Consider the following 27,992-nt stretch of genomic DNA (forward strand, 5'->3'; position numbering starts at 1 on the left):
ATGGAACACTTTCCAATCGTGGAAATGGCGCTTTGCGGTGGAGAAGCCTGAAGTCCGAGGGAGCAGCTCGTGCCTGTCATTCAATTGGAGCGCCCAGAGGGCTTTACACATGAGTTGTATTTTAAAAAGGAGCAGATTATGACAGAGGAGAAAAGCAATCGGGATATTCATCAAGGAAAACTAAACATTGGTGGCTCTGATAAAGCCGTCAACATCTTCGGACAGGTAGCTAACGTTAGAGTACGTTGACGTTGGTAGCCGCTAGCGGCACATTGCATCACGTTTTCCAGCTGAGAGAAAGCTAACACGGCTAACGTTAGCTCACGAAACTCACTTAACTAATATGCTGGCTAAATTCACCGAAAAGATTCACAATAAGACTTGTTACTGACGAAGACTAGCTAGCTGTACCGTGATGTTGCCAGTAACGCTAGCTACAAGCTAGTTAGTGTTGTATTACTAGACTACACAGCTAAACGTTACATTACAGTACCTTTGCACTGTTACAGCTAAAGCTAGCTAACGTTAAAGCAAGACTACACAATTACCTGTGTCGTAGCTAGCTAACTATCTAAATTCCCAGATTCAAGTAAAGACAAGAGAAGGATGTTTCCTCTGGTAAATAGTAACGTTGCTGCTGGTTTTCAGCACCAAAGTGGGTCATGGAAGAAATAACGTGCATAACCAACTGCTTTGCTAACATTTAACGCGAGCAGAAAGTAGCATCCTAACGTTACCTCCGGCTAGACTAGCTAGCTAAATTAGCCGCCCTGACTTAACGAGCTTTAGAGTTTAATTTTAGTCAGCGTTGTGGATAACGTTAGTTGATTTGTTGTAGCACACACATCCATAACTTAATAAAAGACACAACGCGAAATAACTGCTGCCATCTTTGAATATAGCTAGCTAGGTCAGCTATCTTAACTTTACTAGCTAGATAAACTGTAATCCTGCGTGACCTTGCAAGCTAACTGGTTAGCCTGCTAATGTACTGAGAAAATGTGTAAGGCAGCTACCAATCCGTATTCAGCACTGAATAACATTCGCATACTTTTAATGTGTGGTTACTGTGGTATGTGTTTAACAGCACTGTGCATTACATTGTGCAAACAAAGCAACCGTTTGTTTGTTTACATTATGTCAAGCTAGCTCAACGCTAACAACTGCAGTTGGTGAAGCTAATCTATACTATGCTGATGCTAACGACCAGGCTAACATTAGCCAGTTAAGTGACGTTTAAACATATATAACGTCTAAATAGTGTCTGATATGTTTGACGACTACATTTAAAAGTAGCTCTGGGTTGTATCAACATTGTTATGTAGTGTCACGCAGATATTGATACACGTGAGCGCTAGATTTCGTATTTGCTGAAGCAGATTTGTTGTTTGAATCATCTTATTTTTGTTTTAAAATCTTTGCCTCTTTCAATAGTCTGTGGCGAGGCGACGTTTTTTAAATGCATGCATTGTGCTTGTTTAGTTGGTAATTGTTATTATTATGTCTACATGTTTAATCTAACGCCATTGCATGTGGCTGCGTAGTGACAGGCTTGTTGCGCGGGAGTTCACTTGAATCCACTGTGTTTTGCGTTGTGGTCATAGAGGGCAGTATTGTGTCCAATTTCGCACACTGTAATACTGACGGGCGAATTTCCATTTAGGTCGAGTTGGCCTTGAAAGCACTGTGTATATCATACTGCTGGAGATGATAATATCTTGTTGGAGCACTAGTGAAATAACAAGGCTGAGGGATAGCATAAACATTCAAAAATGGTTGTGACATAAGAATAAATAGAAATCAACACATGGGAAAACACGATAATACAAATACTACTGTTGAGGTCTTAAGTTTTAACATGTTTTCAGATAATACAGATTTTGTGAGTTTAAGAAAAAATGTATTGGCATTGTCAGTGGGTCTGGAGAGGGTTTAAAAGAAAAAGGCCACTTCAGGGGGGTATTTTGACCAATGATTTGAATCGTGCTTTACTCTGGCACTTTATCATAACTCATTGTTATAACTCACATCTGCAAACAGATGTGTAGCAGTATATCATGTGGTGTTGTTGATTAGAAAGCGAACCCAGTTGCAGCACCAGTTGTCAGCAAGTTTGCTGACAGCACATTTCCTGACAACTGTGGGTGCAACTGTGGATTGAAAGACCTCTTTTGTGCTTTAAAACCTGATCGAGCAGATAAATCCTGAAGTGGATTTATGGAAAAGGGAGGGCTCAGAAAGAGTGTTTCACTGATTGTAATTGTACTTTGACTTATTGATGAACATACGTCAAGGAGTCTTTATTATCCCAGAGGGGCAATTCGTTGTGCAGCAATAGAATGCAACATAAACAACACATAAGCCATACAAACAACAGACACTATAAATAGAGGACACAAATAAATACATACTACACAGAAGTCCACATCTCACATTGAATTAACGTAACCTAGGGCATGGTGATATTGACAAAATACAATTACATTTTGACCACAAAACTTTAGTAACAAGTGTGCAGTATTTTAAGGGAACTGTATGTGAAATTTTAATTTACTAACTGCTGTTTCTAACATACTGTATGTCCTGTGTTATTGTTTATACAGTGAACAATGCATGACCTGACTGCCCAAGTCACCAGCAGCCTGCTGCCTTTCCCAGGAGTGACTATAGATGCTATAGGGGAGGATGAGATCACCCTAGACTCTGTGCTACATGGGAAATTCACTATTGGTAAGCCTATTTTTACTGAGCAATATTTTCTATAAATGTTTTTCTTCCTTCCATCCTTAGTTGCGATGACAAATGGAAGGTTTTAAAATTTCATTTAGTCCCAGTAGTTTTTAATGTAATCTCTTTCAATAAAAGGCTCGAAATCATGGAACACCTTCCCACCCGTATTAAAACACAAATGGAATCTAGCTTGGTGTAATCCAGGATCATAACCTCCCCTAACCTTTCATTTCCTTGTCTGTGTGTGAAGGCCGCAGCGGGCTGGCCTGGCTGGCCTGTGGCCCCCATCTGGAGGTTGTCCATGCAGTGACAGGAGAACGACTGTCTGCATACTGCTTCAGTGGTGGAGGCGAGCACCCCCCCGGTGTCCTCGCTGCCAGGGACTTCAGCTGGCTCAAACGGTCAGATTTCTTTCACTATCTATCTCTTTATCACTCTTTGATGTGGATTGTGATCAATGGAGACAATGAACTATTAACTACTATTCAAACTTGCAATACGTGATTGTAGTCCACAACTGTCAGAATCATCTGCTTACATACATTTGTTACAAAGAAAGCTTATTAGATGTGTATTATTAGTTGAGGAAATATCAAATGTTAACTTCTTTACTGTTTTATTTTACTAGGTCTGGTTTACTAGTTGGCTTGGAGGAAGCAGAGGGCAGCGTGCTATGTCTTTATGACTTAGGACTGTCAAGGGTGGTCAAAGCTGTGGTTATACCAGGCAGGGTGAGTTGGTGGTGCATCAAGGTCTCTCCTGTTCTTAGCTAGTAGAAATGGTCTTATGCTTTGAATCTGTATGCTAAAATTGTGGAGTGACAAATCCCTGGTTAAAGGCAACATTTCTAACATAATTTGAGTGATATATTTATATTTTAGAGATGCACCGATTACAATTTTCTAGGCCGATTCCGATTTTCTTTGAGTTAGGCCAGCCGATACCGATTTTAGCCGATTCTGATTTCAATTTTTTCTAACCTCTTTACAGCACACACAAATATTTATTTTCTATCTCTTCTTTAATAGAACATTTTTCACAGAACATAGACATTTTTTTGAACAGATAATGGATCACTATAAAATAGAACTAGAAAAGAACTATATAAATTACACAAGTGCAATGTTAGAACCATTTCCTACTAAAAAAAATGTGATTTTGGTTTTTGGTGTCGTCGGGTACGCGCGACACACGGCAGAAAAGTTGAGAGAAAGGAAAAAGAGTGTGTGTGTCCTTGAGAACTGTAACTCGTATAACTTATGTTGTCAGTTAATTGTAGCATTGACCGGCATGAAATTGGCATATGTCAGACTGACCTGCCGGTCATGGCCAAGCATGTGAAAACCGGCCAATTCCGGTCACCGGCCGGTCTATCGGTGCATCTCTAATATATATTAGGGCTGTCAAACGATAATTTTTTTTTTAATCGCATATTTTATCACATGATTAAAATTCTATTATTTTGCATTTTAGAACAGTTTTTAAGTACATATTAACAATCGAAAGCAATTTTTACCAGTACAACTTGACTGGGAATCAAATGACTGCAAAGAAAGTTATTTTATGAACTTGATTTTAAGATTTGTAATTATTTATTTACTGTAAACAAAAGAAAAATGTGTGAATCTGTCATTATTGCACAATTCCTAAAAAGTACCTAACTAAAAAACTAAAAATCCCTATCCTTACTAGAGTCAATATAGTGTTTAGTAACTCCTAAATAATGTTGATTACTCACTGACGTCCAGTGATCACCGGTTAATGAGCAGCTCATTTCTGCACAAGTCCGTGTTAACACAGCCCATCTCCACTCTTACCCGGCGACAGAGAAACAGGCTGGATAGTCTGGTACACTGTTGTTGCCACAACAACAAAAACACAGCAGTCTCTGAACTCGCGTTGGGAGTTTCGTTGAAGTATGATGTAATCCAGTTTTTGTCTAATGAGCGGACACTTGCAAGCAGGATTGATGGAACAGGTGGCCGGCTAGCGTTAGCTTTCCACCTAGCTAGGTTATACTCCAGCCCCCGTTTGTGTTTCACCCCTGAGGATGTCCCCCCGTGATCGGCAGCTGCTCGCTCCAGCTGCTGCTGCCCGCTCTGGCCACCGCTGCTCCCCGCTGGTCAAACTAACCTGTACGGCGGGCCACAGCAACCTCTTATTTACAACCATTCCCCCACATACCAAACCAGTATAACGCGTTAACGCTGACAGCCTATATATATATATATATATATATATATATATATATATATATATATATATATATATATATATATATATATATATATACACACACATACAAAACGATTAGCAGTCCAAGGAGACAAAATGTTTCTCAAAAACACCATAATGACGGCTCGTTTGGAATACGATCTCTTATTTTACGCAAATAGTTCACCAAAACGTGTTTCTGAAAACATTTTAAGCGAGAAATAGGCCATGCAGTAGCTGAATCTGTCTTCATTTCAGATTGACAACAATCGGTCGGTTTAAAAGATTTCCGTGAGCTTTTGAGAGGTGTTGAGCTGAGCCTGTCGCTCCTCATTTGCATGACTTTGCCTGGATTCAACTTTATGTAAATGAGGAGCGGGCGACTCGATGCCCCACTTTTCCAAAGTCCCCGCGACGCTACCAGAATGCATTGCACGGTTGCTCCCATAGAAATGAATGGGAATTTTGTCATCTCACCGTAGCAGATATTTGTTTTCAGCAGGTATTGAAGTAGAGAAAAAAATCGCAATTACGGACGTCAATTTTGAACTGTGTGGGCCTGTTTTTTCCTTTTCTTCTCTCCACCCTTTCTGGTGTCTAGATTACAGCTATTGAGCCGTTAGTGAGTTACGGCGGAGCAAGCACTTTGACCCAGCATCTCCACCAGAGTCTGCGCTGGTTCTTTGGCATTGCCGCCGTGGTAACGGATCTCGGTCATGTTCTGCTTGTGGACCTCTGTCTCGACGACTTGTCCTGCAGCCAAAGTGAACTGGAGGCTTCAGGTGAGGAGCGTGTGACAAAGTGTTGGGTTTATTAGTGATAGCATGTACTTTTTGTTTGTCCTCTGTCCTGTACCAACTGCTCTTGTGTTGTGACCAGTTCCCCTAAGTAGAACACCCTTGGAGTCTTGAAAAAAATACTGACACATATAGGCCTCTTTAGTGAAGTAGTAAAAGAGCTTATCTTGGTTTTCCGTTTTTCTTGCCACACACACGTTTGTTTCTCTATCTAAAACCCTCATCCCTTTTTATATTCTCTGTTCCCAGACCTGCAGGTAGTGACCAAATCTCCTGCAGAGATCCCCAGGCTGAGAGAAGTCAGCACCAGACAGGGCAGACATCTTTGTCTCCAGCTGAATGGGCCTAGTGGAGTTGGAGCCACAGCTCTGCAGTACATCTCAAGGACCAACCAGCTGGCAGTGGGATTTTCAGATGGATATTTACAGCTGTGGAACATGAAGACTCTAAAGAAGGAGTGAGTCTTTGTATTTCTTCAGACTTCCATATTTTTTTTAAAAGTGTGGAAGATGCTTGGGTGTCCGTCCTGGACAGCCTATCCCTTGAGTTGTATGCAACACTGGTACTGTTATTTGCAAAACACTCTATGCCCCTTAAGTACTTTTACATTACATGCAGTTTTCCTATCCCAACATCCATTTACTAATGCTAGAATGGATTTATTAGGAGCCATATGTAGTAATTACAAGAGTATGTGCAGCTATAATATACTGCAATTTTAAGAATCATTGTTAGGTAAATAAAAATCAGTGTATGTGTATATTCATTTTTGTTTGATGTTTTTTCATGTGGAGATACCACTCCCAGTTAGAGGGTGGCAGGGTGCCTGTGCATGCCTTCACCTTCCAAGAGCCAGAAAATGACCCTAGGAACTGTTGCTACCTCTGGGCTGTCCAGTCTTCTCAGGACCTGTAAGTCTTTCATGAAACTCAATTTTACTATGTTCTTTGTTTTGACTATAAAGAGGTGAAGTCATGGTGTCCTGTCGCCTCTTTTACACTAGCTAATGTGAAATTTCTTTCATCGGTCTGAAATATGAGGCGAGTTACAGGGTTGTACTATCCATAATCTAAGACAAATCGGCATCTATTACAGCAGTTGCTGTAGAAATTGAAACCTTTGTGATTTTAACGAAGGTAAACAATTTTGTGCGCACAGAAGAAAAGCTCCCATGGAAAAAAAAACTACAAGCACAACAGTGGAGGTACTAATGTTATCATTTGTCCATAAAACTCACCAAAGCCGTCTTCAAATTTTTTTTAATAAAAAAAAAAAAAATGTTTTACTTTCTAGATTTAATCTCTGCTGTCTAAAAACTGGTACAGCGTTCAGTCCTTGCTCCTGTTGTAATAACAGACATGTCAGAGCTAATCGTTGCCCCTTCACTCACTTGTGGATCCGCCTCTTCTGTTGAGCCGCGGCGTTTAGCCTGTTAAATGCCGCTAAAGACTGTTTGTTTTTCAAAATTTGGTGTTAAACATATCAGTGGGAGGGGCACCTGAATAGCTCACCTGGTAGAGCGTGCGCCCCATGTACAAAGGCTCAGTCCTCGTCGCAGCGGCCTCATGTTCGACTCCGACCTGTCACCCTTTGCTGCATGTCATTCCCCCTCTCTCTCCCCTTTCACATCTTCAGCTGTCCTATATAATGGCGTTTTTCCACTGCTAGTACCAGCTCGGCTGACGGGTTTGTTCAGGACACCCCCGTCGCTTTCACGTCACCTTATGGTATCGGCTCAGCTTGCTTGGAACCTCAACGGAGGTGGTACTAAAAAAAGTACCTGTTAGCAGGTACTAGGGATGCACCGATCCAACTTTTTCGGTCCCCATACCGATACCAGGGCTTTGTGTATCTGTCGATACCCGATACTGATTCAATACTGTTGTTGAATTAATAATACATTGTATACCTTTTGCACCTTATACCTTCCTTCTACCATGTGGAAGAGACTAAAGGCACCAGACTTTCCTAACTAAACATTACTTTCCTAACTAAGACAAAATAACATAGATGTAATGTATTGAATTCTTATTTGTTATTTAAAAAACAATTGTGCATTCAAATCGAAAATATAATGTAATCAAACTTCTTAAATGTATTTAAATAAATAACAATAATGGGCCTTTATGTAGGTTTATACTCTACTGTCAGGAGTACATAGAATATCACAAACATTTTAATGTCATCATGTTTACTAAAAGCTTTGATTACTAAAGGGTTTGCTTGGCTCATCAACATTATACAATAACGTTATATGAAGGAGAATCCATGAAACAGTTACAGAATCAACAATTTTTTTTCTGCAAAGTAGTAAAATAAACTCAAATCGAATGAATACACATACAAACAACTTTAACATTGTTTCCCTTTTCAAAACAAAATTGTTGTAAGCTAGTTGTATAAACACTACCATGGCCACGGTTAAGTTAGGTTGTAGTGGGCGACTGAACGTAGCTCCGCTGTCATCCTCCTTCGCTGTTTGAATAATGTTAGTAGGTTGGCGGACGTATTTCAGCGAGGCAAGGCATCTTAAATCCAGTGTTTTAATCATTGCTCTGAACCCGTCTTTCTCAACGGTCTGTAGCGGGACCGTAGTTGGATTGCGTTCATAATGTTGCTCTGCTGCATGCTTGAAGAGACATGTCTTTAACATTAGCACGGTAACGTTAGCGCGGCCGAGTAACGTTAGAGCGACGGGCAACAACAGTGGCTAAATTATGTCCGATTTTTTTAGAAATAACAAACCTTGCAACAACAGACGGCTCCTCACTTGAGCATACATTGTTCTGGTGTCTCTCCGGTCTTTCTTCATCCTCTAACTTTCTTCTCTGTTCTTGAATGTGCAGTAGTGACCGGAGCCTCTCCCAGCTTAACAGACTGTTATTGTTGGATCTGTTAATTTTTCCGATCCCCGATCCAGCTATTTTGTCAATATCAGAGCCGATATCCGATCTTAATCGGTGCACCCCTAGCAGGTACCAGGGACTTTTTTTCGTAATGGAAAACCAAAAAAGGCAAGTAGAGTCGAGGCGAGTCGAGCAGGTACCATGTAATGGAAAAACGCCATAATAAAGGCCTAAAATGCCCAAAATATCAATGGGAGTTTTGAATGAGGTTTTCTTACTACTGGAACCGGCCCCGAATGTTCACCTTACACTTCTACTCTCTATAAGCATAAGATTTTGCAAATTGACTGCATTTGTATTTCCATCCAGGCGGTGTGTGTTTTTGCCAAGTTCTTATTTTTCTTCCGCCTCCTCTCTCTCTCCCCCGCAGTGAGGGCGATATGGTCAGCCTCCGCCTGCTTCAGCTGGCCTTCAGTGAAAGGAAGTGTCTAGCTTCTGGGAAGATCCTCTATGAGGTCTGTAGTGTATATAAAATATTTTCTCCCTATTCACTTAAATCAGTGAAACCTTTACTCCCAGCAAATCTACTATATATTTACCTTCCTTGGTTTACTCTCCTCCCTCTTTAACTTTCTGTTACTCAGGGTCTGGAGTACTGTGAGGAACGTTACAGTCAGGAGTTAAGTGGCACAGCTTTCCCTCTCAGAGCCCAGGCCACCAACACCCGCCTGCTGAGTTGTCAGACCATCGAGAAGTTCCGACCCCATCCCGACAGGGATGACAGCATGAACGAAGGTTAGTCTGCTTCCCCTGAAACTACCCATGGAAGATATAAGTTTGTAGGAATCTAATTAGTGCAGATTTTAAGCATTTCCAATCAGATGTGTGTCATAGTAGAGAAATTAGATAACATCTTCAAATGTGTTCTAACCAAAAGTGTTTTCTAGTACTACAATCAACTGCATGATGAACAGTCCTACTCTTGGTCCCCCTTTTTTTTTTTTTTTTTTTTTTTTTGCATACTGTATTTACTTCCTCTCCGTTGGCTTACCTGCATTTTTTTTTTTTTTCTTCTTTCACTTCTACATTCACCCTAACCTTTCGCCATTCCTCTCTCTCATTCCCTCCTCCCTCACCTCCCCATTTTCAGTTGCATCTCCAGACACCAGTGTGTCTATCTTCAGCTGGCAAGTCAAGGCCTATGGTCAGGGAACCCCGTCTACCTACATCGGGGTTTTTGACATCAACCGTTGGTACCACGCACAGATGCCAGACTCTTTGAGGTACCGTGGAGACTGATTTTGTAACTACTTAGGAGGTTTCTTGAGTTCTTAATTACGATACATTTTAAAGAAACTACCAACTTTCATTAAATCATTTAGTCAGTTTTAAAGGTGATGTAGCAATCTCATATAAACTCATTAATACAAATAAATGGACTCTCCCCTCACCTTGACATATCCACAGACTGACAATGTACCTTAAAATGAAAAGGGAATAAACTTGACACATCTAAGAACTGACACGAAACAGGAACAATATGAAACCCAAGGTTAAGGATGTTGTTTGTCTGATGTTTTTTTTTTTTTTTTTTAACCGCAGTTATGCAGGTAATTAAGGCCTCATTGTCGCCTCTTTTCAAGGGGTTATTGTAATGATTGCTTGATTTACTGTGACCCTGCATTTCACTTTCGGTTGTTTGTTGTTGTCAGAACTGGAGAGTCTCTGCAAAATTGTCCCTACCTGGCAGTTTGGTCTCTGGACCGCGTAGTTCAGATGTTGTCTCAACACGTCCTCCTGGATGTGCTGGTGCATGACCGCAGCCTGAGCAGGGGCCTGCCCTTCACCTGCCCCCCACCAGAACAGTACTTTAACCCCACCACATATAACTTTGGTAAGTGTAGACACTATATGTACCACAATATGATTATAATATGGAGGGATTATAAAAAAAATAAAATGTAATGTTCCTGGTCCTTCATTTTTCCAGGTTCTGTGAATTTCTGTTGCCTGTTTTGTTGTATTGCTCAGGAATTTGCTTGTGCAGACACGTCCAGGTTTGTGATTTAAATGTCCATCCATCCATCTTCGTCCGCTTATCCGGTATCGGGTCGCGGGGGGAGCAGCTCCAGCAGGGGACCCCAAACTTCCCTTTCCCAAGCCACATTAACCAGCTCCGACTGGGGGATCCCGAGGCGTTTAAATGTAATTTCACTAATAACATTTATTTTTTTCACTTTCATGTTACAGATGCTACCTGCTTGCTCAATTCTGGAATTGTGCACTTAACCTGCTCTGGGTATCAGAAAGAGGCAAGTTTCTTTTGTTAACTGATCTATCATACAACATTTTCACCTCACCATTTGTTAAATGGAACTTTACTGTTTGAATTTTAGTTTACATCGCCGTGTGTATTAACATAAGATGATATGATGTTCATTGCTAAGGCTACACAATATTTACCATTCACGTAGGATTTAAATATATGAAGATGATTTGAATGGAAAGTCGGCTTCTTTTACACCTCACCGTTGTCATAACACCAGACCCTGAGCTTTTTGAAGAAAGCTGCTCCTTGTTCCAGTGACATCATCTCTACTAGCTACTCTCGCTGCCTCATGTCCGGCCTACTCTCATCTCGCCTTGCTGACAGCCAGGCCTCCAGCCTCTCTCAGGTACACACAGCTGACATCTTGATCTCACAAGGCCACCGATCTTGATGCTCTTGAACTCCCATCGTTTAAATTACATTACAAAACAATATACAGAATTTAAAAAAAACAAACAGAATTATTCAGAAGTTTTGACATAAATGTGTACATTTAACTTGATGTTGGTCTTTAGGAGCAGCAGCTGGATGCCATCTTGTCCACAGCGGTTGAGACCAGCTCCTTGGGACTGATCACTGGCTGTATCAAGCAGTGGACTGCAGAAGGTGAGGAGTCATACTTGTAGAACTGTCAAATAGTTCCTTAAACTGCTCAGCAAGTATGTGGTTTCATCTCAAACATAGATACTCATAGTTTAAATCTTTAAACCAAGTCCCTCTACATAAATACATTCAACTCTAATGCTTGTAATTCTGTCCCTCATAAACAGAACAACCTGGCTCTGCCCTGAACCTGCGCTACATCCTGGATTGGGCCTGGAACAAAGTGGTCCAGACCAAGGAGGAACTGGATGGCATCTGTATGTTTTTAATATAATTTAAAAAGAAATTACATCAAAAGACATTCTGAATGTATATAGAATTTGTGTTGTTTAGACATGACAAGAAATGGTGGATCTTGTAAATCCATTTTGCAGTCTTTGCAATACTAAAAATGGTAAAATGTTTCTTTTTAACATTGATCAAATTTGTGTTCATAAATGTTTCAAGGTGTCAAGAACTGGACATCTGATATTTGGCACTATGTGAATACTCAGGCGGTATCCAGTGATACAGTTGAATAGATTAGATGAGATACGTTAGTGTAGCCTGTTTGTAATGTAAATTAATTTAATTAATTGATGACAACTCAAACTTTTACATCACAGAATTATTTCACCTACCAAGGATAGCAAATGTTTGCGTTTTCCATTTGTCGATATTATAAAGTCTGTCTGTGTCCTAGGTGCACCGCTGTTTGACAGCTCATCCAACTTCACAGACCCTCAGACCATGCAGCTGCTACAGCACAGCCAGAGACTGCTCAGTAACCTCAGTACTATCTTCCACTGTCTGCTCAGTGAAGCTCAGGAGCTCACACACAAAGGTGCAATATCCACAAAGTGTTATGTTTCCCTGTGATGTCACTGAAAACCGGTTCAGCCAGCACACAAACACTCTTTTTAATTCCCTTTTGGGCTAAACTGTAATGAAACACTCAGCTTCACTGTGTAATTTTTTTTATGTCTTTATACTGAGTGTTTATGTCAATTAATGTCAATAATCTTTATAGTTTGATACACTTTGAGCTATAATGCCTTGTCCTTTTGATCCACCATTTAAACAGAAGGTGTTGTTTTGAGTCATTTGTAGTTATTGATAGGTTTTGTCAATATTTTTGTTGTAGGCCTGGTGGGTCTGATGAACAAAAACATGGTGTCCAGTCTGATTTCCAAGTACGCTCAGGTGGTGCTCTGGTTCTGTCGTACCGGTCTGCTGCCTGAAGGATCAGGTAAGGTATTGCTGGCATAAACATGATCTGAGAAACCTTACCAGCAGTTTGGCACCACACAATTTATCAGTCAGTGAGTAAACAAGTTGGAAGCAGGTTGAATCTGTAACTGACTCCAGTGACCGAATTTTTTTTATCTTAAAATAGAAGCATTCTGCAACATAGACTGGGGTTACATTCTTAAATCAAGATCTGGCTCCAAGAAGTGTAGCCAGCTAAAAGTCTGGCTGCTGTAAACACACAGTCATTCAAATTAGCAGAAATGTATCAGGTTCAAGTCTTTTTTCTTGAGTTTGTATACAGATAATCATCATACGATTTTTAAAGGGTTGCCAAACTTTTGAATATCGCTGTATTCAGTTTTATTTTTAATTTTGAACTGCCCTTTCCACCAGATGACGATGCTCTCCAGATCTCCAGGCCTTTCTACACTCACACAGTCATCAGCAACTACTATACTATACGCAGAGAGGAGCTCACCAGGCTGGCTAAGTGAGCAGTCTTAGCTTGAAAGCAATTTAATCGTTGATATATTCCAAATCTATAACTCCAGCCAACCAATATTTTCTAAATCATATGATGATGGTCTAAGTTGATCTAACGTGGACGCTGTCCCGTGATCTTCTCAGGGGCAAGTGGTGTGCAGACTGCCTGATGATTGACGGTTTGGTCGGACAATGTGGTGAACGCTTAACCAACCTGTGGAAGAGGGACGAGAATGGGACAGGGCAATACCCACCACCTACACTGCATGTAAGCATTAAACCTTTTATTTTTAATATAAATTATTTTGTACCATCTAATTTGTTAAATTAGACATTCAAAATGTTTGCGTCTGTTGCTCTTACAATGTGTAAAGAACTGATTTTATAACTTTGATCCATAGGCCTTGTTGGACATTTACCTACTGGACCACATTGATGAAGCTGCCAAACATGCAATTGTATCCTTAAATAATAGTGCCAAGTTGCTTCTTCCACTGTTTATTTGCTCTTTTAAAAGAATGTTTGTGGATGTACAGTTCTAGGAAACTACAGATAAAAAGGGAATCTGCATTCACTGTTTTAACATCACACAAAAGAACAAATGTAACAACTTTTTTTTTTTTTTTAATCCTGTTGGTTTCATCACATAAAAGCATTTTTTAAGATCACAGCTTTTGAATAGATGATTTATGATTGTTTCCATTTAAAGATTTCTGTAGTTTTTGAGAGACTGAAATCTTTACAATGTTGGGTCATTTATTTTACATTCTAGTTACCTCAGTCGTAGTTGTAAATCTTAAACTCTCGCAATGATAGACTCACTTAAGCCTACTGCGTGTATGAGCCTTGACCTATGATCCCAGGTGATTTACCTGTTGCTGGATGTTATGTACTCCTTCCCCAATAAGGAGGGAGCATCAGTGGAGTCTTTCCCCCCAGCTTTTGCCATCCCTATTGGGCTGGTGAAACTGGTACAAGGCCTCTGGCTGCTGGACCATCATGACCACCAGGTACACACTGATTGACACATTTGACTGACTTTTTAAGATGTACATTTGGATACAGAAACATTGTGCAAGGCAAAAGAGCTTCATTGTATTAAAAGGGAAATGGAACATCAGTATTAGCATATTAACGTGTAAACATTAATGATACTAAAACCTCCTTTGTCCTGATCAGAGTTCATTCGAGTTGCTCCTGCATCCCGCTGCCTCTCAGTGTCAGTTTGAGTGGCAGCACGAGCGAGTCCTGCAAGCACTGATGTGCCAGGGCCAACACGCAGTGGCTCTACGATACTTCCATATTACGAAGCCACCAATTTCCTCCACCACCCAGGCTAAACTCTGCCTATCTGTACTGCTACACAACAGGTAAGAGCAAGGATTATGTGCAGGAACACCAGCAGAAACATTAAATATAAATGTATGTTCAGTAAAACTGGACAACATTGTTGAAGTTTTCGCAACTGTGAAACCTGATTAAGAAAAATTGCTTTTTGTTTCAGGAAACGAGCATGATGGCAATCCAATGCCAGCCCTTGTTTAGTTTCACAGGTCTTATCTTCTCTTAATAACCAGCCAGTGTGTCTTTCTTCTAGGTGTCTCATAGAGGCGTGGTCCTTAATTCGGAAGCACGCTAATCGCCTCAACATGGGAGAGCTGCTGGGCTTTCTGTATGAGAGCTGCCAGGAGCTGGGCCTCATCAAGGAGCTGCTCAAACTGCCCCTGGGCCTCACTGAGCAGGTAGGAGGGAGCTGATTAGATTTATTAGGCTTTAATTGCTGCATTCAAAATCCCTTAATCATTCTGTTGTAAATGAATCTTTCCTTATGTTTTTGGATTATAAAGTCGACGTCTAAAACTCGTGGTTCTTGGGTTTGTGTTTCAGGAATGTTTGGAGAAGTTTCTCCAGGGTACAGGGGGTCTCCAGAACAGAGAGCTGCTGATGGTTCATTACCTTCAGCAGGCCAACTACATTCCTGCCCTGCAGCTCAACCACAGCCTCAAAATGAACCTGGTGGTATGTTTGACACTCACTTGCATAGTATTACCATTAATTATCACAGCGTTATACAGTGTGTGACATTTATAGTATATTTATTTATGGTATTCAGAATCAACTGTAATAATGAATTATCAATTTAGAAATATATTAAAATATGAAAATTCTGTTACTGTAAAAAGAAGATACTTAAATTTCATGAGATGTATAACCACATTCTCTTGCTTCTTTGTTCCTAGAATGAGCGGGACCCAAAGCTTAAAGAACGGTCCAACAACAGGAACTTGATATTGGATCAGTATGGCAAGGTTCTGCCGAGGGTCCAGAGGAAACTGGCAATGGAGAGAGCAAAGCCCTACCAGCATCCCTACGCCATCCACAGAGAAGGTAAGGAGATACTTAACTTTAATTCATGTCGATTGCAATTTACCTCAGTGGTAACTTTTGTTGCTCCAACCACAGCACCATTGTCTGTTATTTTAGTTTTAATGTAATCTAAACAACAGCTTAACTATGATTTATTAAATATAAACAACACATTTACATGTTGTCCTCCAGTTTCTCGGCCACAGCCACTGTCAACCATCACCAAACGCTCCGTCAGTGAGAAGGTGATGTCGAGGGCCGGCTTCATCAACAATCTCCTGACCAAGATTGAGGAGGTGTGGTTAGGCAAAGGGGCTACACCACAGTCCTCCCCAGCCAAGAGGTGAGCATCCAATGTCGAAATTGCATCTCCGGGGTAATTATGTTTGATTTATTTGATTGATTTCTAACCTTTATTTCCATTTTCTTTCCGTTAGCTCCGGGGCTGCTGATGTTCAGAGCCCCAAGTCCTCCTCCTTGGCCCATTCTGAGCCCTTCCTGGGAACTCCTATTACCATGACCTCCAAGCGGAAGTCAAGGTTCTCTCATAAGTGCTCCATGTTAGCCTGATTGAAGCATACCATACCCATTTGTTTGATCATAAATCAAAACCCTTGACACAGGACAGTTTAATGTTGTTGAACATGGGCTACTCTTCACTATAACCAGACTTTAGAATACCAGATCATTTATGTCAAAGAAAAATTAACTTGGTAAATTATTCTAAAATTCAATTGATTTGAGCATTACAGCAAGGTACCTCTTCAAGAGCATAAGCATACATTACTGAATTTATTATTATATTTTGAGACACCTCACAGTAATAAACTCTTAGTTTAACCATATTATGGAACTAGGACATTTGTCCCATACCTTTTTATATTGACCTGAAGGCGTAGAAAATATCTGACTTGGAAAAACTATGCATTTACATCTTCTTACAGCATTTTTCCAATATTTTTTTCAGAATCCAAATACTTACACTAATGGCACCTATATTTTAATATTGTATTAGTTATTGGTTGTATACTGTACACGCGACAAAAACTTGAATGTTAATATTTATGTATATTCTTAAGTTACATGTATGCATGACAGAGCTTTGGTAAGACAGCATCTTAAAGTCGTTTGCATTCCTTCCTCATCTTCAATGTAAACCAGGCTGATGGACTTGGTGGTTCACCCCTCCTGTCAGACGCCTCGCCCTCTCCTCAGCCCCCCCAGACCTCCCAGCTCCTGGGTTTCTCCACAGAGCACCAGCAAGGCCCCTGAACTCAGTCTGCTGCAAACACCACAGGTTGTCAAGGTGAGTAGGAATTTGGCACTTACGTAAGTCTTCACATTGTTAGGATACCCAAAGAAATCAAATCTTTATGTACATTTATAAATGTTGTTTATGTATAGTTTCTTTTCCTAATAATTGACTTCTTTGTGTTTCGTTACTTACACTTTTCATGTTTTTGTTCTCTCAGCGAGCTCGAGCCTTGGCTGCTTCTGGCCGTGTGTTCTCAGCCTTCACTCCCCAGTCCATCCTGCGCAGCAGCCTGAGGCCCACACCTGTCGCCACCCCGTCTGCTTCTCCAGGCCGCTCCATCACCCCCCCACTCCGTGGCAAAGAGTGCCGGATCACCTTTATCGAAGAGGAAGAATCTCCTGAACCGGAGAAGGGCATCCAATGGACCAATGGGGTAAGAGCAAGCTCTAGTTAGTAGTGTGCTGACTCTGAGGAGCCACCTCACACACAAACAAACAGGGGGAAAAAAACTCTCTTTAACTAATTTGTGCTTAGTGGTCTGTGTGGGCACAGTTCTCATCTTTGTTTGGCTAGTGTAGGTTTGATTTTGTCTTTATAATAAAATGTGTCTTGCAATCTTCTTTGGAACTGTTTTTCTCTCTAGATGGCAGCAGACAGCGAGATTAGCTTGCTGACCAGAGGCTCTACGCTATCCAAGGCCACACATAAGACCTGGTCTTCACCGCCTGCCGAGGAGGAAGAGGATGAAGACGAGGAAGGAGAAAAACCTCATGTGAAGTTCTTGCCTCCAGAAGATGGTAGTCCCTCCCCACAGCTGAGATGCTTTGAGACAGAGTCATCCTCCATCCATGAAGTCGCTGCAGAAACCAGACAATCAGATGCAACACAGCAACAACTTAACCTGAGCTTTGACACCAGCCAGATATCTGTCCGTTCAACAGACACCACTCTAGAGTATTATGATGCACATCTTCCTGGTTTCTCAGAGGACCAGGAAGGAGAGGAGGGGCATACAGCTACCGAGAAAGAAGAGGAGGTTGTTATGGTGAACATCAAAGGCCCAACTGAAAATCAAGAACCAGAGGAAAAGCCCTTACCAATCACTGAGCAAACCCCTCTGCTGACATTGGAGGATATAGAGAGGGTAGAAGAAGAGGTAAAGGAAGATGAAACATTTGAGGACGTGAAGGAGATTGCTCTGAAAGAGGAGACTAACAGCATGGAAGAAGTTCAGTCTAAAGAGGAGGATGAACAGGATGTTGAGTCAAGTAGCAAACATGAAAATGCTGCAACGTTATACCAAGAGGAGATGTCTAGTCACATTCAAGGTAATTCATTTGCAGAATTTGCTCTATTCGTTTCTGTACGCATTTTTATTAGAGGTGGGATGCTTCCCATCAGTACAGCACAGCATCAAAATACAAAGATGTGCTATGCTCTAATATGTACACTTTCAGAAAAAAGGTGTAAAACACTTCTCTGAAAAATCGCTTGACACATTTTGTATGCTACTAGTTTGTAACCAGGTAACTGAGAGCATGGACTCTGGCGCTGAGGTCCAATCTCCGGATCTATCAGTGGGACAAGACGTCCTGACCGAGACCACTGAATCCACAGAGTTCACTGACTATCTGAAACCATCTGCAGTCGTCGAACCCACAAACGAACCAGAAGAGGATCTGGATCAATCAACAGGTCTATCCTTAAATGATTTATACTGTAAAAAGTCAATTAGACATTATCACCTCATATTAGACAAGACTGTAGTAATTCGTATCCACAACACCAGTATAGATTGAAACAATTATATTACCCAACCACACTAAGGTTATAATGACTTCATACTAAGCTATATCTTCTGCATTCTTACAGATCTGACAGAGTTTGTGCAGAGGCATCTGTTTGGCAACGATCTGTCTCCTCCGCTCACCCGCTCGGGAATCCACAACGCATCACAGACCCAGACATCCTTCAACAGGTCTGTACCCTTTTCTGTTTACAGAAACATTCATTGTAATCCACACAGCAGAATAATCTAGTTCTTGTTTTAGTTCCTGGGCTATAACTATATTTTGCCCAGGGTTTGTAGGTCATGAGAATTTGATCAGGAATGAAATCAGGGAACAGGAAATATTTTAATGGATTCACTTAGCTGAAAATATTAATTAGGTCATAGTCAGTATTAAAATAAACCATCTAGGTAACTTTATCGACATGTGTACATATCTGTATAACTATGGGAATTTGGTTTAAAACTATGAAAATGTTATGTAGCCCTGTGTTGCCTTCACAGTTCCTTTCAGCTGTTTATTATGTTTTTCACAGTTTGAAAGATATTCTCCTTTCTCCCAGTGAGTCACTAGGTGAGGTTGAAGAGGCGGTGCAGGCAGCTGCTGAAGCTCCTCCAGCGTTCACCAGCCAGACATCTACTGCCTCTGTGACATCCTCCGAGCCAACTGGCACAGACTCCCACTGTGAGGAAGATTGTACACACATGCACATCAACATCGGTGCTCTGACTGTCACTGCTGTTTTTCTCAATTTTTTACACACTTTTCTGCTTTCTTTTTATCTACTAGCTGTGGTGAGTGTAAACGATAGTGAAGAACTTTCTAGCCCTGTGTCTGAGGAGGAGGAAGAAGAAGAAGATGATGAGGAGGAGTCTGATCAAGCTGAGGAGGAAGATGAAGAGGAGGACTCTGGTAGTGAGGTGGAGATCATTGAGGAGGTCCAGGGTAATGGGAGGCTGCCAGCCCTTCAACCCAGTTCAGTCTTTGTACAACAGGGACACGCACACTTCCTGCCAAGTCTGTCAGAGCAGGAGGCTGTGGAGTTCTCTCGGATCACGCCCGGTGCAGAGATAAAGGTAACTAATTTAGAGCTGAAATAATTAGTCAGGCAGTCGAAGTTGTGATAGACATTGTCATCATTTTCTGACGTTTTATAGACTAAATGATTATTCGCTCAATCACAAAAGAAAGAAGCAAGAAATAACTTTTCGTATGCGTCTTTCCTCCATTATAGATGGTAGACGAGGACATGGGGGGTGAGGTGGTAATGGTGAGACTCGGGGAAGAAGAAGGAGAGATGAAGGCAGATGAGGATGATGAGCAAGGATCATCATACGTGGAGCTCAAACCCTCTAGCACAATCCTGGTACCCCTGGAGCTTGTGGAGGGGCAGGGCAGCCTGCTCGATAGTTCTCAGCTGGGTCCTCCTGAGATTCAGCAAAGCATGCTAGACGATCCGAGGTCTGAAACTCACAGCAGCTTTTCTCTGATGCTGGATATGGATGAGGACGTGGATAAAGACGCAGACACGCTGCCTATGGAGAATGATCTGCAGTCCTCCGACCCTCCCACCCTGTCTCCAGCCGTGGAGGCTATTGACGAACTTGTGGCCAAACATGAGGTTATACTTTTGGGCACAGATGATCAGGATCCTCCTCTGTCTGGAGAAGACCACGAAGAGGACCAGAGAAAAGAAATGGACCCCTTGGATGGAATTGAGGTAAATGGGCCGACAGAGTCAGAACTTGTAAAACTCGCTGACCTACAAACTGAAAACACACAGGCAAACCATGAGACAATAGATGATAAAGAACAGAGCGATGCAGAGTTAGTAATGTCGGTTGAAGACCATGAAACGGAAGGGCTTTCAGCCTCTGGACCAAGTCCAAGAGAAGAACTCCCAGCTGTGATGCTAGTTGAAGACCATGAACCAGAAGGTCTTTCAGCCTCTGGAGGAGAAGAACTCCCAGCGGTGATGCTAGTTGAAGACCATGAACCAGAAGGTCTTTCAGCCTCTGAACCAAGTCCAGGAGAAGAACTCCCAGCTGTGATGCTAGTTGAAGACCATGAACTGATAGGTCTTTCAGCCTCTGCATCCAGTCCTGTGGGAGAACTCCCAGCTGTGATGTTGGCTGAAGCTCAGGAACCTGAAGGTCTTTCAGCCTCCGGACCAAGTACAGGGGAAGAACTTCCAGCTGTGATGTTAGCCGAAGACCATAAACTGGAAGGTCTTTCCGCCTCTGGATCCAGTCCTGTGGGAGAACTCCCAGCTGTGATGTCGTCTGAAGACCATGAACCGGAAGGTCTTTCACCCTCTGGACCAAGTCCAGTGGGAGAACTCCCAGCTGTGATGTCGTCTGAAGACCATGAACCAGAAGGTCTTTCACCCTCTGGACCAAGTCCAGTGGGAGAACTCCCAGCTTTAATGTTAGTTGAAGACCATGAACCGGCAAGTCCTTCACTCTCTGGACTGAGTCCAGTGGGAGAACTCCCAGCTGTGATGTTGGCTGAAGATCTTGAACCTGCAGGTATTTCAGTCTCTGGACCAACTCCAGTGGGAGAACTCCTAGCAGTTGTGCGTGACAAAGACTCTATAGCAGAGAAAGATGCTGCTGAGGAGGAGATGGTAGAGGAGGCGGATAAAGCAACACCTGCAGAGGACCAGGAGGGGCCTGAAGAGAATGGGCCTGTTGATATGGACACAGAGATAACCCACATCAATGAGACCGAGACTGTTGTAGAGGAGAAGCAGCAGGACTACAAAGCCTTAGCAGAGAAAGAAGAGGATAACCGGGAAGAAATTAACACGGAAAAAGAAACAAGAAGGAGAACCAGGGGAAGCCTGAGAAAAGATAAAGCTGCTGAAGAAGAGAAACCTGTGAGGCAGGTTTTCAGCTCAAATAGCCAACCAGAGGAACAGCCTGTGCCAGAGACCCCCACTTCTCAGAGGAAAAAGAAAGCTCCTTCCACCCCAACACGGAGGACCACAAGATCGAGGACAGTAACCTTTATCTCTCCCCTCCCGGAGGAGCCAGAGGAGAATGGAAAAGTGGAGGAGGCAGAAACAAGCACTCTGCTCCGTGCCTCGCCTAGTCGTACACCTCGAAAGAGTAAACCGAACAAAGAAACTAAAGTCCAGGCTAGCACACCTCGAAGAAGTACTCGCAAAGCTCAGCCAGAGCCTCCTAAAGAAGAGTTAGAAGAGGGGGACGTTGATGCAACGTTCAAGGTGTCTTCTCCAGCCAGACGGCGCGTGACCCCGACGGCCACTACAACAAGGACTAGCCAAAGGACCCAAAGTGAAGAGGAGGACCAAGAGGATGAGGCCACAGACGCAAAAGTTTCTCGACGAACAAGCTCCAAGACTCGCACACCAGCCAAACGCAGGACCACTCAGGGAAACACTCCAAGGAAGTCCAGCAAAAAATTGAGTAGTAGTGAGGTGGTGTCAACACCATTAATGATCTTGGAAGAAGAGAAGGAGCAGTTGGAAGTCTTTGCATCCCCTGTCAAAGGCAACTCCAGGAAAAGGACAGAATCATCAGAGACGCAGCCGGCCCTGCTGAAGGAAGAGAGCAAAATACCTTCCAGCCCCGGCAGGGCGACTCGGCAGTCCAACCGTATCAGCCTAAACATTTATCCACAAGTAAGTAATTTATCTTTTTTTTTTTTTTTTTTTTTTTGTGTGTGTGCGAGTTGTTGATGTTAGGATGGCGCTGTCGCAAATAAGAGAATGTTTTCTGTCATCAACATACCAAGAAGCTTCATCTAATTGACCATCATCTGATGTTGACACATATTAAGCTATTTTTGTTTGATGATAAAGGTCCTATGACATGCTGCTTTTTGGATGCTTTTATATAGGCCTTAATGGTCCCCTATTACTGTATCTGAAGTCTCTTTCCTGAAATTCAGCCTTGGTGCAGAATTACAGCCACTAGAGCCAGTCCCACAATGAGCTTTACTTAGGATGTGCAAATTTTCTGTGTCTGTAGCTTTAAATGCTATTGAGGAGGAGAGAGGGGGGGGGGCAAGGTGGAGGGTGGGGGGTGTGGCCTTGACCAACTGCCATGCTGTCAGTACCCGAGCCGTACCGCCTGTAAGATCCGTTCTGCGCATAATTGCGTAGTAGAAAACCTGTGCGATTTGTACCACGCATGCATTGAAACACATGACGACCAAACATCACAACCTTTTTATTTTATTAAATCTTTATTATACAATAGTCATACAAACAATAGTTGTTGTCACTGATCCAAAACCGTGTAGCGACGTTGTTGTTGTGTTGTTTATGTTAATGTTTTTACTTTTAATACTTCGTCTTGACTAATAACCATAGACTGATAACCATAGACTGTATATTATTAATGCGATGAAGTGTAGACTTGCATAAGTGTCCTTTCGAAGACGGGATGACAGCTCTTCCAGCCGCCGCTGCTGTATACCACTATAGTAGCTACATGCTAATGGCAGTAAACGTGTCATCTTAGCTGCCAGTGTTGTTAAATTCTCCCCAATTCCGAGTCAAATTCCTGCTGAAACATGTCCGATTGTGTAGTGTTTGGTTCAGAACCCTATATCTGTGATTTTTGATGTTAGAAAGTGTTGCTTCGTTCGACTACAATCGAACGTTAGCATACTCATAGCTAACTATTATGTAGCTGCATGCTAACGCGACATAGCGGCGCATATATAGCTAGCTATATATTTATGTGTGTAACAGGACTTTGTATCGTAAAAAATCACCAATACAGGCTTCTAAACCAAATACTACATAACCGGACATGATCCAGAAGTAAAGTGACCGAAATTTGGGGTGAAATGTCGAGCATTGAGCTACATAATAGTTTGCTAGGAGTTTGCTGGTCGCTCAGAGATCTCATTTGTAGCCCTGTTTTTACCTGATACTTTCATAAAAGTACAAACACATGACGTGAGAGGATGCTAACTTTATTTAAAGCATGATTAACCTGAAGCAGGATGGAGTCATGACTTAAAACACCAAAGCAAGGCTTCTAGCGCAGGCTAGCGTTAGCAAATTGCCTTCAAAGTTGCAAAGAAATGATGAAACGTAAAATTTGAAGCCTTTATTCAATTTGCTACGTGGTGTTGTACTGGATGGCCGGACGACCCTCCTTATCATAGATACTTTAGGCAACTCCAGCAAACACCTTGTGAACTTAATCTATGCCATCATAACGGTCTACTGTCACTGTCTAATGTTTTCTTCCGGTAACCGGGAATGTCCAAACATCCTTACACCAATGCGTGCATAGAGCTGTGAAGTTTGCCAGTGTTCTCAGGATATGACGCATTTTAGTAATCGCAAGCGTAGAACTGATCAGGCAGTGTCGTAAAACACGTTGAGTATCTGCGCATGCGCAGAACGGATCTTACAGGCGGTGCGGATCGGGTACTGACACATGCTTCGCTTGTTTTCAAGCCATGATGTGTCTCTCTTTCTCATGGGCGGGCCAAATTCTCTGGGCGGGCAAAGCAGAGAAAGGGGAGGTAACCTTCCTCCTTATGACGACATAAGGAGCAGATTCCAGATCGGCCCATCTGAGCTTTCATTTTCTCAAAGGCAGAGCAGGATACCCAGAGCTCGGTTTACACCTATCACCATTTCTAGCCACTGGGGGACCATAGGCAGGCTGGGGGAACTCATATTAATGTTGGAAAAACCTCATAAAGTGAATTTTTCATGCCATGGGACCTTTTTAACCATCAACTGACTTTCTCTTTAAATACATTTGAGACACAACTTTCCATAAAATAATAATTTTTACCTCACAATATAATTTTCTGTCTCACCCTTTTTGTCCATTTTACATTATTCCGTATTACCATGTTGAGAAACCCAATCCATCCACTGTTGATCATTCATGACATTTTACACTCCCAGGTGAAACTGGTTCCTGTGTCCCTTCCTCAGAGTACAAGAAAGAGAGAAGAGACCATTACAAAAAATATAAAAGAAAGTGGAGTTCTACTCGAGCCTGAACTTAACAGCAATGCTGGTTGCACCAACTCCCATCGACTAACTAGAAACAAACTCTGGGATCACGCTGAGGAAGACCTTCCCTTACTGGACTCGCCGTTGGAGGTGGATTCTGAAACCCCTGTCGCAGATGCCCTCATCAGGAGACTTCAGGATGAGGAAGAGAAGCAGGAAGGTATGTACCATGCTGCATGCACAAAAAAACAATAGAACTGCGTTTGTATTACTCTTTTCTGCATTTCAGTTTCTGTAAGATGTCCGTCATAGGATAAAGAAGTTAAAATGTATTAACATAACAGTGTAAATGTTTTGTTATGCAATTACAGGAGCAGTAGTTGTCACAAAGATGCTAAGAACCAGTAAGAGGAGTACATCGTACGTGCGTCGTAAATCGTCAGTGGAGCAGGTTAACTCGCTACTTCCTGTGAAGGACAGCCTGGTCCCCGAACCCGAAGAGGACGAGTCTAGTCCAGGAGAGCATTCATTCATCTATTCCCCCTCACGAAGAAGAACAAGAAGTGAGCCGTTAATCCATTGACCTGTATGTCCATTATTCATCGATGATGGTTTTAACCCTGTGTTGTGTCTGTGTGTCAAGCTAAAAGAGCGGAGTCTCCTGGCCCGAGCGAAGAGTCTGCAGCACTTGTCACTCGCAGCAGCAGAAGAGTTGTCAACGATGCCTCTGTTGCTCCCCATGTAAGTGCCTCTGCTTATGAGGTTAACGATTTTAGCGTGGAGGAGCCTGGGTTTGTAAGTTAATCAGAACATAATTAGTCTGTAGGTCAGTTCCTCAATCCCATGAGGTCATTGATAGCCTGGCACAGAGCAGAGTTGTTTTTGATGAAAACTAATTTTGACTAAGACTACTCTAGTGTGATATTAGCTAATTGTATATAAATCAGTTGTAGGTACAATTACAGTTCAATCTTGCAATTACTGCTGTCCACTACTTTTGGTGCATTTGGATTTGTACACTCTTTGAGCTATCTTCTGTGTATTACCAGCCTTTGAACAAGAGGATTTTTGACTTCACAACTTCTCAGGATTGTAGCTTAATTTAAAAAAAAATCAGGAATCATCTTTATGGTATCTTTTAAATGAACAAGAGGTCTTTTGAAATGTTTCTTTTTAGGATGAAATTGCTTCGGAAGATCTTGTGGAAGTGGAGAAAGCAGCAGGCATTTCTAAGACCAGAAAAGCAGGCAAACGAACAGCCAAGTAAGTCCTGTTGTCAGAAAAATGGACCCCTTAAGCCGGAGATATACTTGCTTTTTAACCACCTGTTGGTGTAGGCAACTGGCTGCGTCGTGAACTGTGTTGTTTACATACTAGCTTATGTACTATGCATGTTACTGGATGATTCCATTAGAGGGCACACCAGAGAACTCAGACAGTATAGAACTTTGGATTTGCATGATGCAAACAATAAACATGGTAACACTCGATGGTTACTATATTGTTAATTCTGAGATCACGCCAGAAGACCCGGTGCTAATACGGCACCGGTGCCTTAACGACCGTCATCTACCGGACCGAATAGCAACGCGGATTTCGGTGCCTCATTTAGGTGCCACTTAAATGACTGCGCTTCTCTCTGATGCTCCGAAAACGGACGTTAGAGGGAAATGAAACATCGCCGCACGGGACGCTAGTCAACACTACACTTAGCAGCAGGTACCGTTAGCTAGCAGCTGGAGTAAACCGCCTCGCCAGCCTCGTGGTGCATTCAAAGTTGTTCAAAATATCCTTTTCCCATTCAGTGGTTGTTTAACAGGAATTTACTGGTGAAATAAGTTATTGTTATTACATTTTTAATAAATCATTTAATTTTGACCCGGTGGCCTTATCAATAAACACACAATCAACTTTTTGTTTTATATTTTTGAACAGACAAATACAATTGAACAAGGTGCTCCTTAAAATAGGGAGGGGGGGTTGTCACCTTTTTCAGCCCTTCTGAGTTTGCAGGTATGAAGTATATCGCCGGCTTAAGACTGAGGATACGACAATAAACTGCTTAGATTTAAGAGTTTTAGTCTTTTGTCGTTTGGGTTAAAGAAAATCACTCCCTGCTCAGGTCTTTGTTCTTTCTCCACCTGCAGGTCCAAAGCCGTTTCGGAGCCACCTCCCATAGCAGAGGTGGACCTGATCTCGCCTCTGCCTAGCCCAGCTAATCCGCGAGCACAGAAGAGAATTAAGGAGGGAGAGGCTCCGACCTCGAGCATGAACCTTCGACGCAAACGCATAATGGACACCGTTTTCACAAAACCTGTCACACGGAGGAAGAAACTTTAAGGAGGTCGGTGGTGGTTTTAACCAGTGAACCTCAAACAGCCACCAGAAGATTTGAACCAACTCGATCAGGAGCTGTCAAATAAAAGTGTAATGCCTGAACTCAAAATGGTTTTAATTTCTCAAATGCCTCACACTGCTCTTTGTATATTTACTTCCCTGTAGGACAATAAAATAAAAGCAATGTAGGCATGAAAATATATTTTTTGGGGGAAAAACACACTGGTGGATAGCAGTGTGAGAGAGGCATATATTTTTGGAGTTTACACATCCCACTCGTACTAACTTGACTTCAGTTGATACTGTATCCATGGCCATTTTGTGTTGGACATTTTGCGACGCTCTTCATAATCCGCTTAATTCTCTTGAGTACAGAATGGCACAAGGGAAAGCAATCGATGTGGGCTTTTAGAAACTCCCATTAATAAAACCAGAGACTGAACTGATCCTGCCTCTGATAACGAGGTTTTATTCACCTTCTCTTTTATTTTTTGTTTTAGTTTGAGCTTTTTTTGTCGTTAGAGTTCGAGGCCTGCTGTCTTTTTCTATTTAAGAAGAAAAGCAACCAACCCAGTGGAGAGGAAATTACATGTGTATATAGTCTTTTGCTATGATCCAAATAAAGTTAATAAATAAACAAATCCTAAAGAAATACGTTCATTTTGAAGTTTCAAGTGTCTTGAATGTGTTTGATCACCTTATCAGACTGCCTATGCCATAGTCTTAAATTTCAGTTGATTTGGGGTATTTTCTGTGAAAGAGGCATAGGCCTGTACACTAATGCCATCACATTTGGACTGTTGCTGTATGTAATGTTGTATAGTGTGAAAGAGTTGTTAAAATTGTTATGGGACATGTTAATAGGCAGGTTTAATTAAATGTATGGCTGATACACACAGGCTATTTTCTGATGAATTTATGTAGAATGTCTTATTTTTGATGACTGCTCTTTGATAAATATGGTAAAGCTTGAATACTTCTCTGCTTCTGGTGTTGAGTGATTGTCTCAATTCAATTTACTGTCTTTAAAGGTGCAGTAGGTAAGACTTATAAAA

At 41.9% G+C, this 27,992-nt stretch overlaps 1 protein-coding gene across 2 annotated transcripts; it reads left to right on the forward strand.

The window, feature by feature from the left end:
- On the forward strand, positions 1-27,911 carry ahctf1 (AT hook containing transcription factor 1). 2 transcript variants are annotated; one of them, XM_078251478.1, is made up of 40 exons: positions 1-225; positions 2,604-2,730; positions 2,981-3,131; positions 3,359-3,461; positions 5,546-5,726; positions 5,991-6,198; positions 6,536-6,652; positions 9,018-9,102; positions 9,232-9,382; positions 9,738-9,870; positions 10,300-10,481; positions 10,838-10,899; positions 11,134-11,262; positions 11,432-11,522; positions 11,687-11,776; positions 12,202-12,342; positions 12,643-12,747; positions 13,143-13,239; positions 13,377-13,500; positions 13,634-13,690; positions 14,096-14,242; positions 14,412-14,602; positions 14,830-14,974; positions 15,120-15,251; positions 15,473-15,620; positions 15,792-15,942; positions 16,037-16,138; positions 16,761-16,905; positions 17,072-17,287; positions 17,498-18,182; positions 18,370-18,549; positions 18,727-18,832; positions 19,207-19,328; positions 19,434-19,720; positions 19,879-22,290; positions 24,550-24,820; positions 24,972-25,163; positions 25,244-25,341; positions 25,778-25,863; positions 26,748-27,911. In XM_078251478.1, the coding sequence occupies exons 2-40, from the start codon at positions 2,610-2,612 to the stop codon at positions 26,938-26,940; spliced, it is 8,337 nt and encodes a 2,778-aa protein (XP_078107604.1). In that variant the 5' UTR covers positions 1-225; positions 2,604-2,609; the 3' UTR covers positions 26,941-27,911. The 2 variants fall into 2 exon arrangements, with proteins under 2 accessions (XP_078107604.1, XP_078107613.1); XM_078251487.1 differs by having other exon boundaries at positions 24,580-24,820.
- Positions 27,912-27,992: the final 81 nt, after the last annotated feature.

The sequence above is a fragment of the Sander vitreus genome, chromosome 1, assembly GCF_031162955.1.
Source record: "Sander vitreus isolate 19-12246 chromosome 1, sanVit1, whole genome shotgun sequence".
Taxonomy (NCBI): Eukaryota; Metazoa; Chordata; class Actinopteri; order Perciformes; family Percidae; genus Sander; species Sander vitreus.

Excerpts from the sequence above, each read along its gene's own strand:
- ahctf1 (XM_078251478.1), top strand. The coding sequence starts at position 2,610 with ATGCATGACCTGACTGCCCAAGTCACCAGCAGCCTGCTGCCTTTCCCA. Across the intron at positions 10,482-10,837 it reads CCCCACCACATATAACTTTG|ATGCTACCTGCTTGCTCAAT; the intron begins GTAAGTGTAGAC and ends TTCATGTTACAG. Across the intron at positions 24,821-24,971 it reads TGAGGAAGAGAAGCAGGAAG|GAGCAGTAGTTGTCACAAAG; the intron begins GTATGTACCATG and ends ATGCAATTACAG.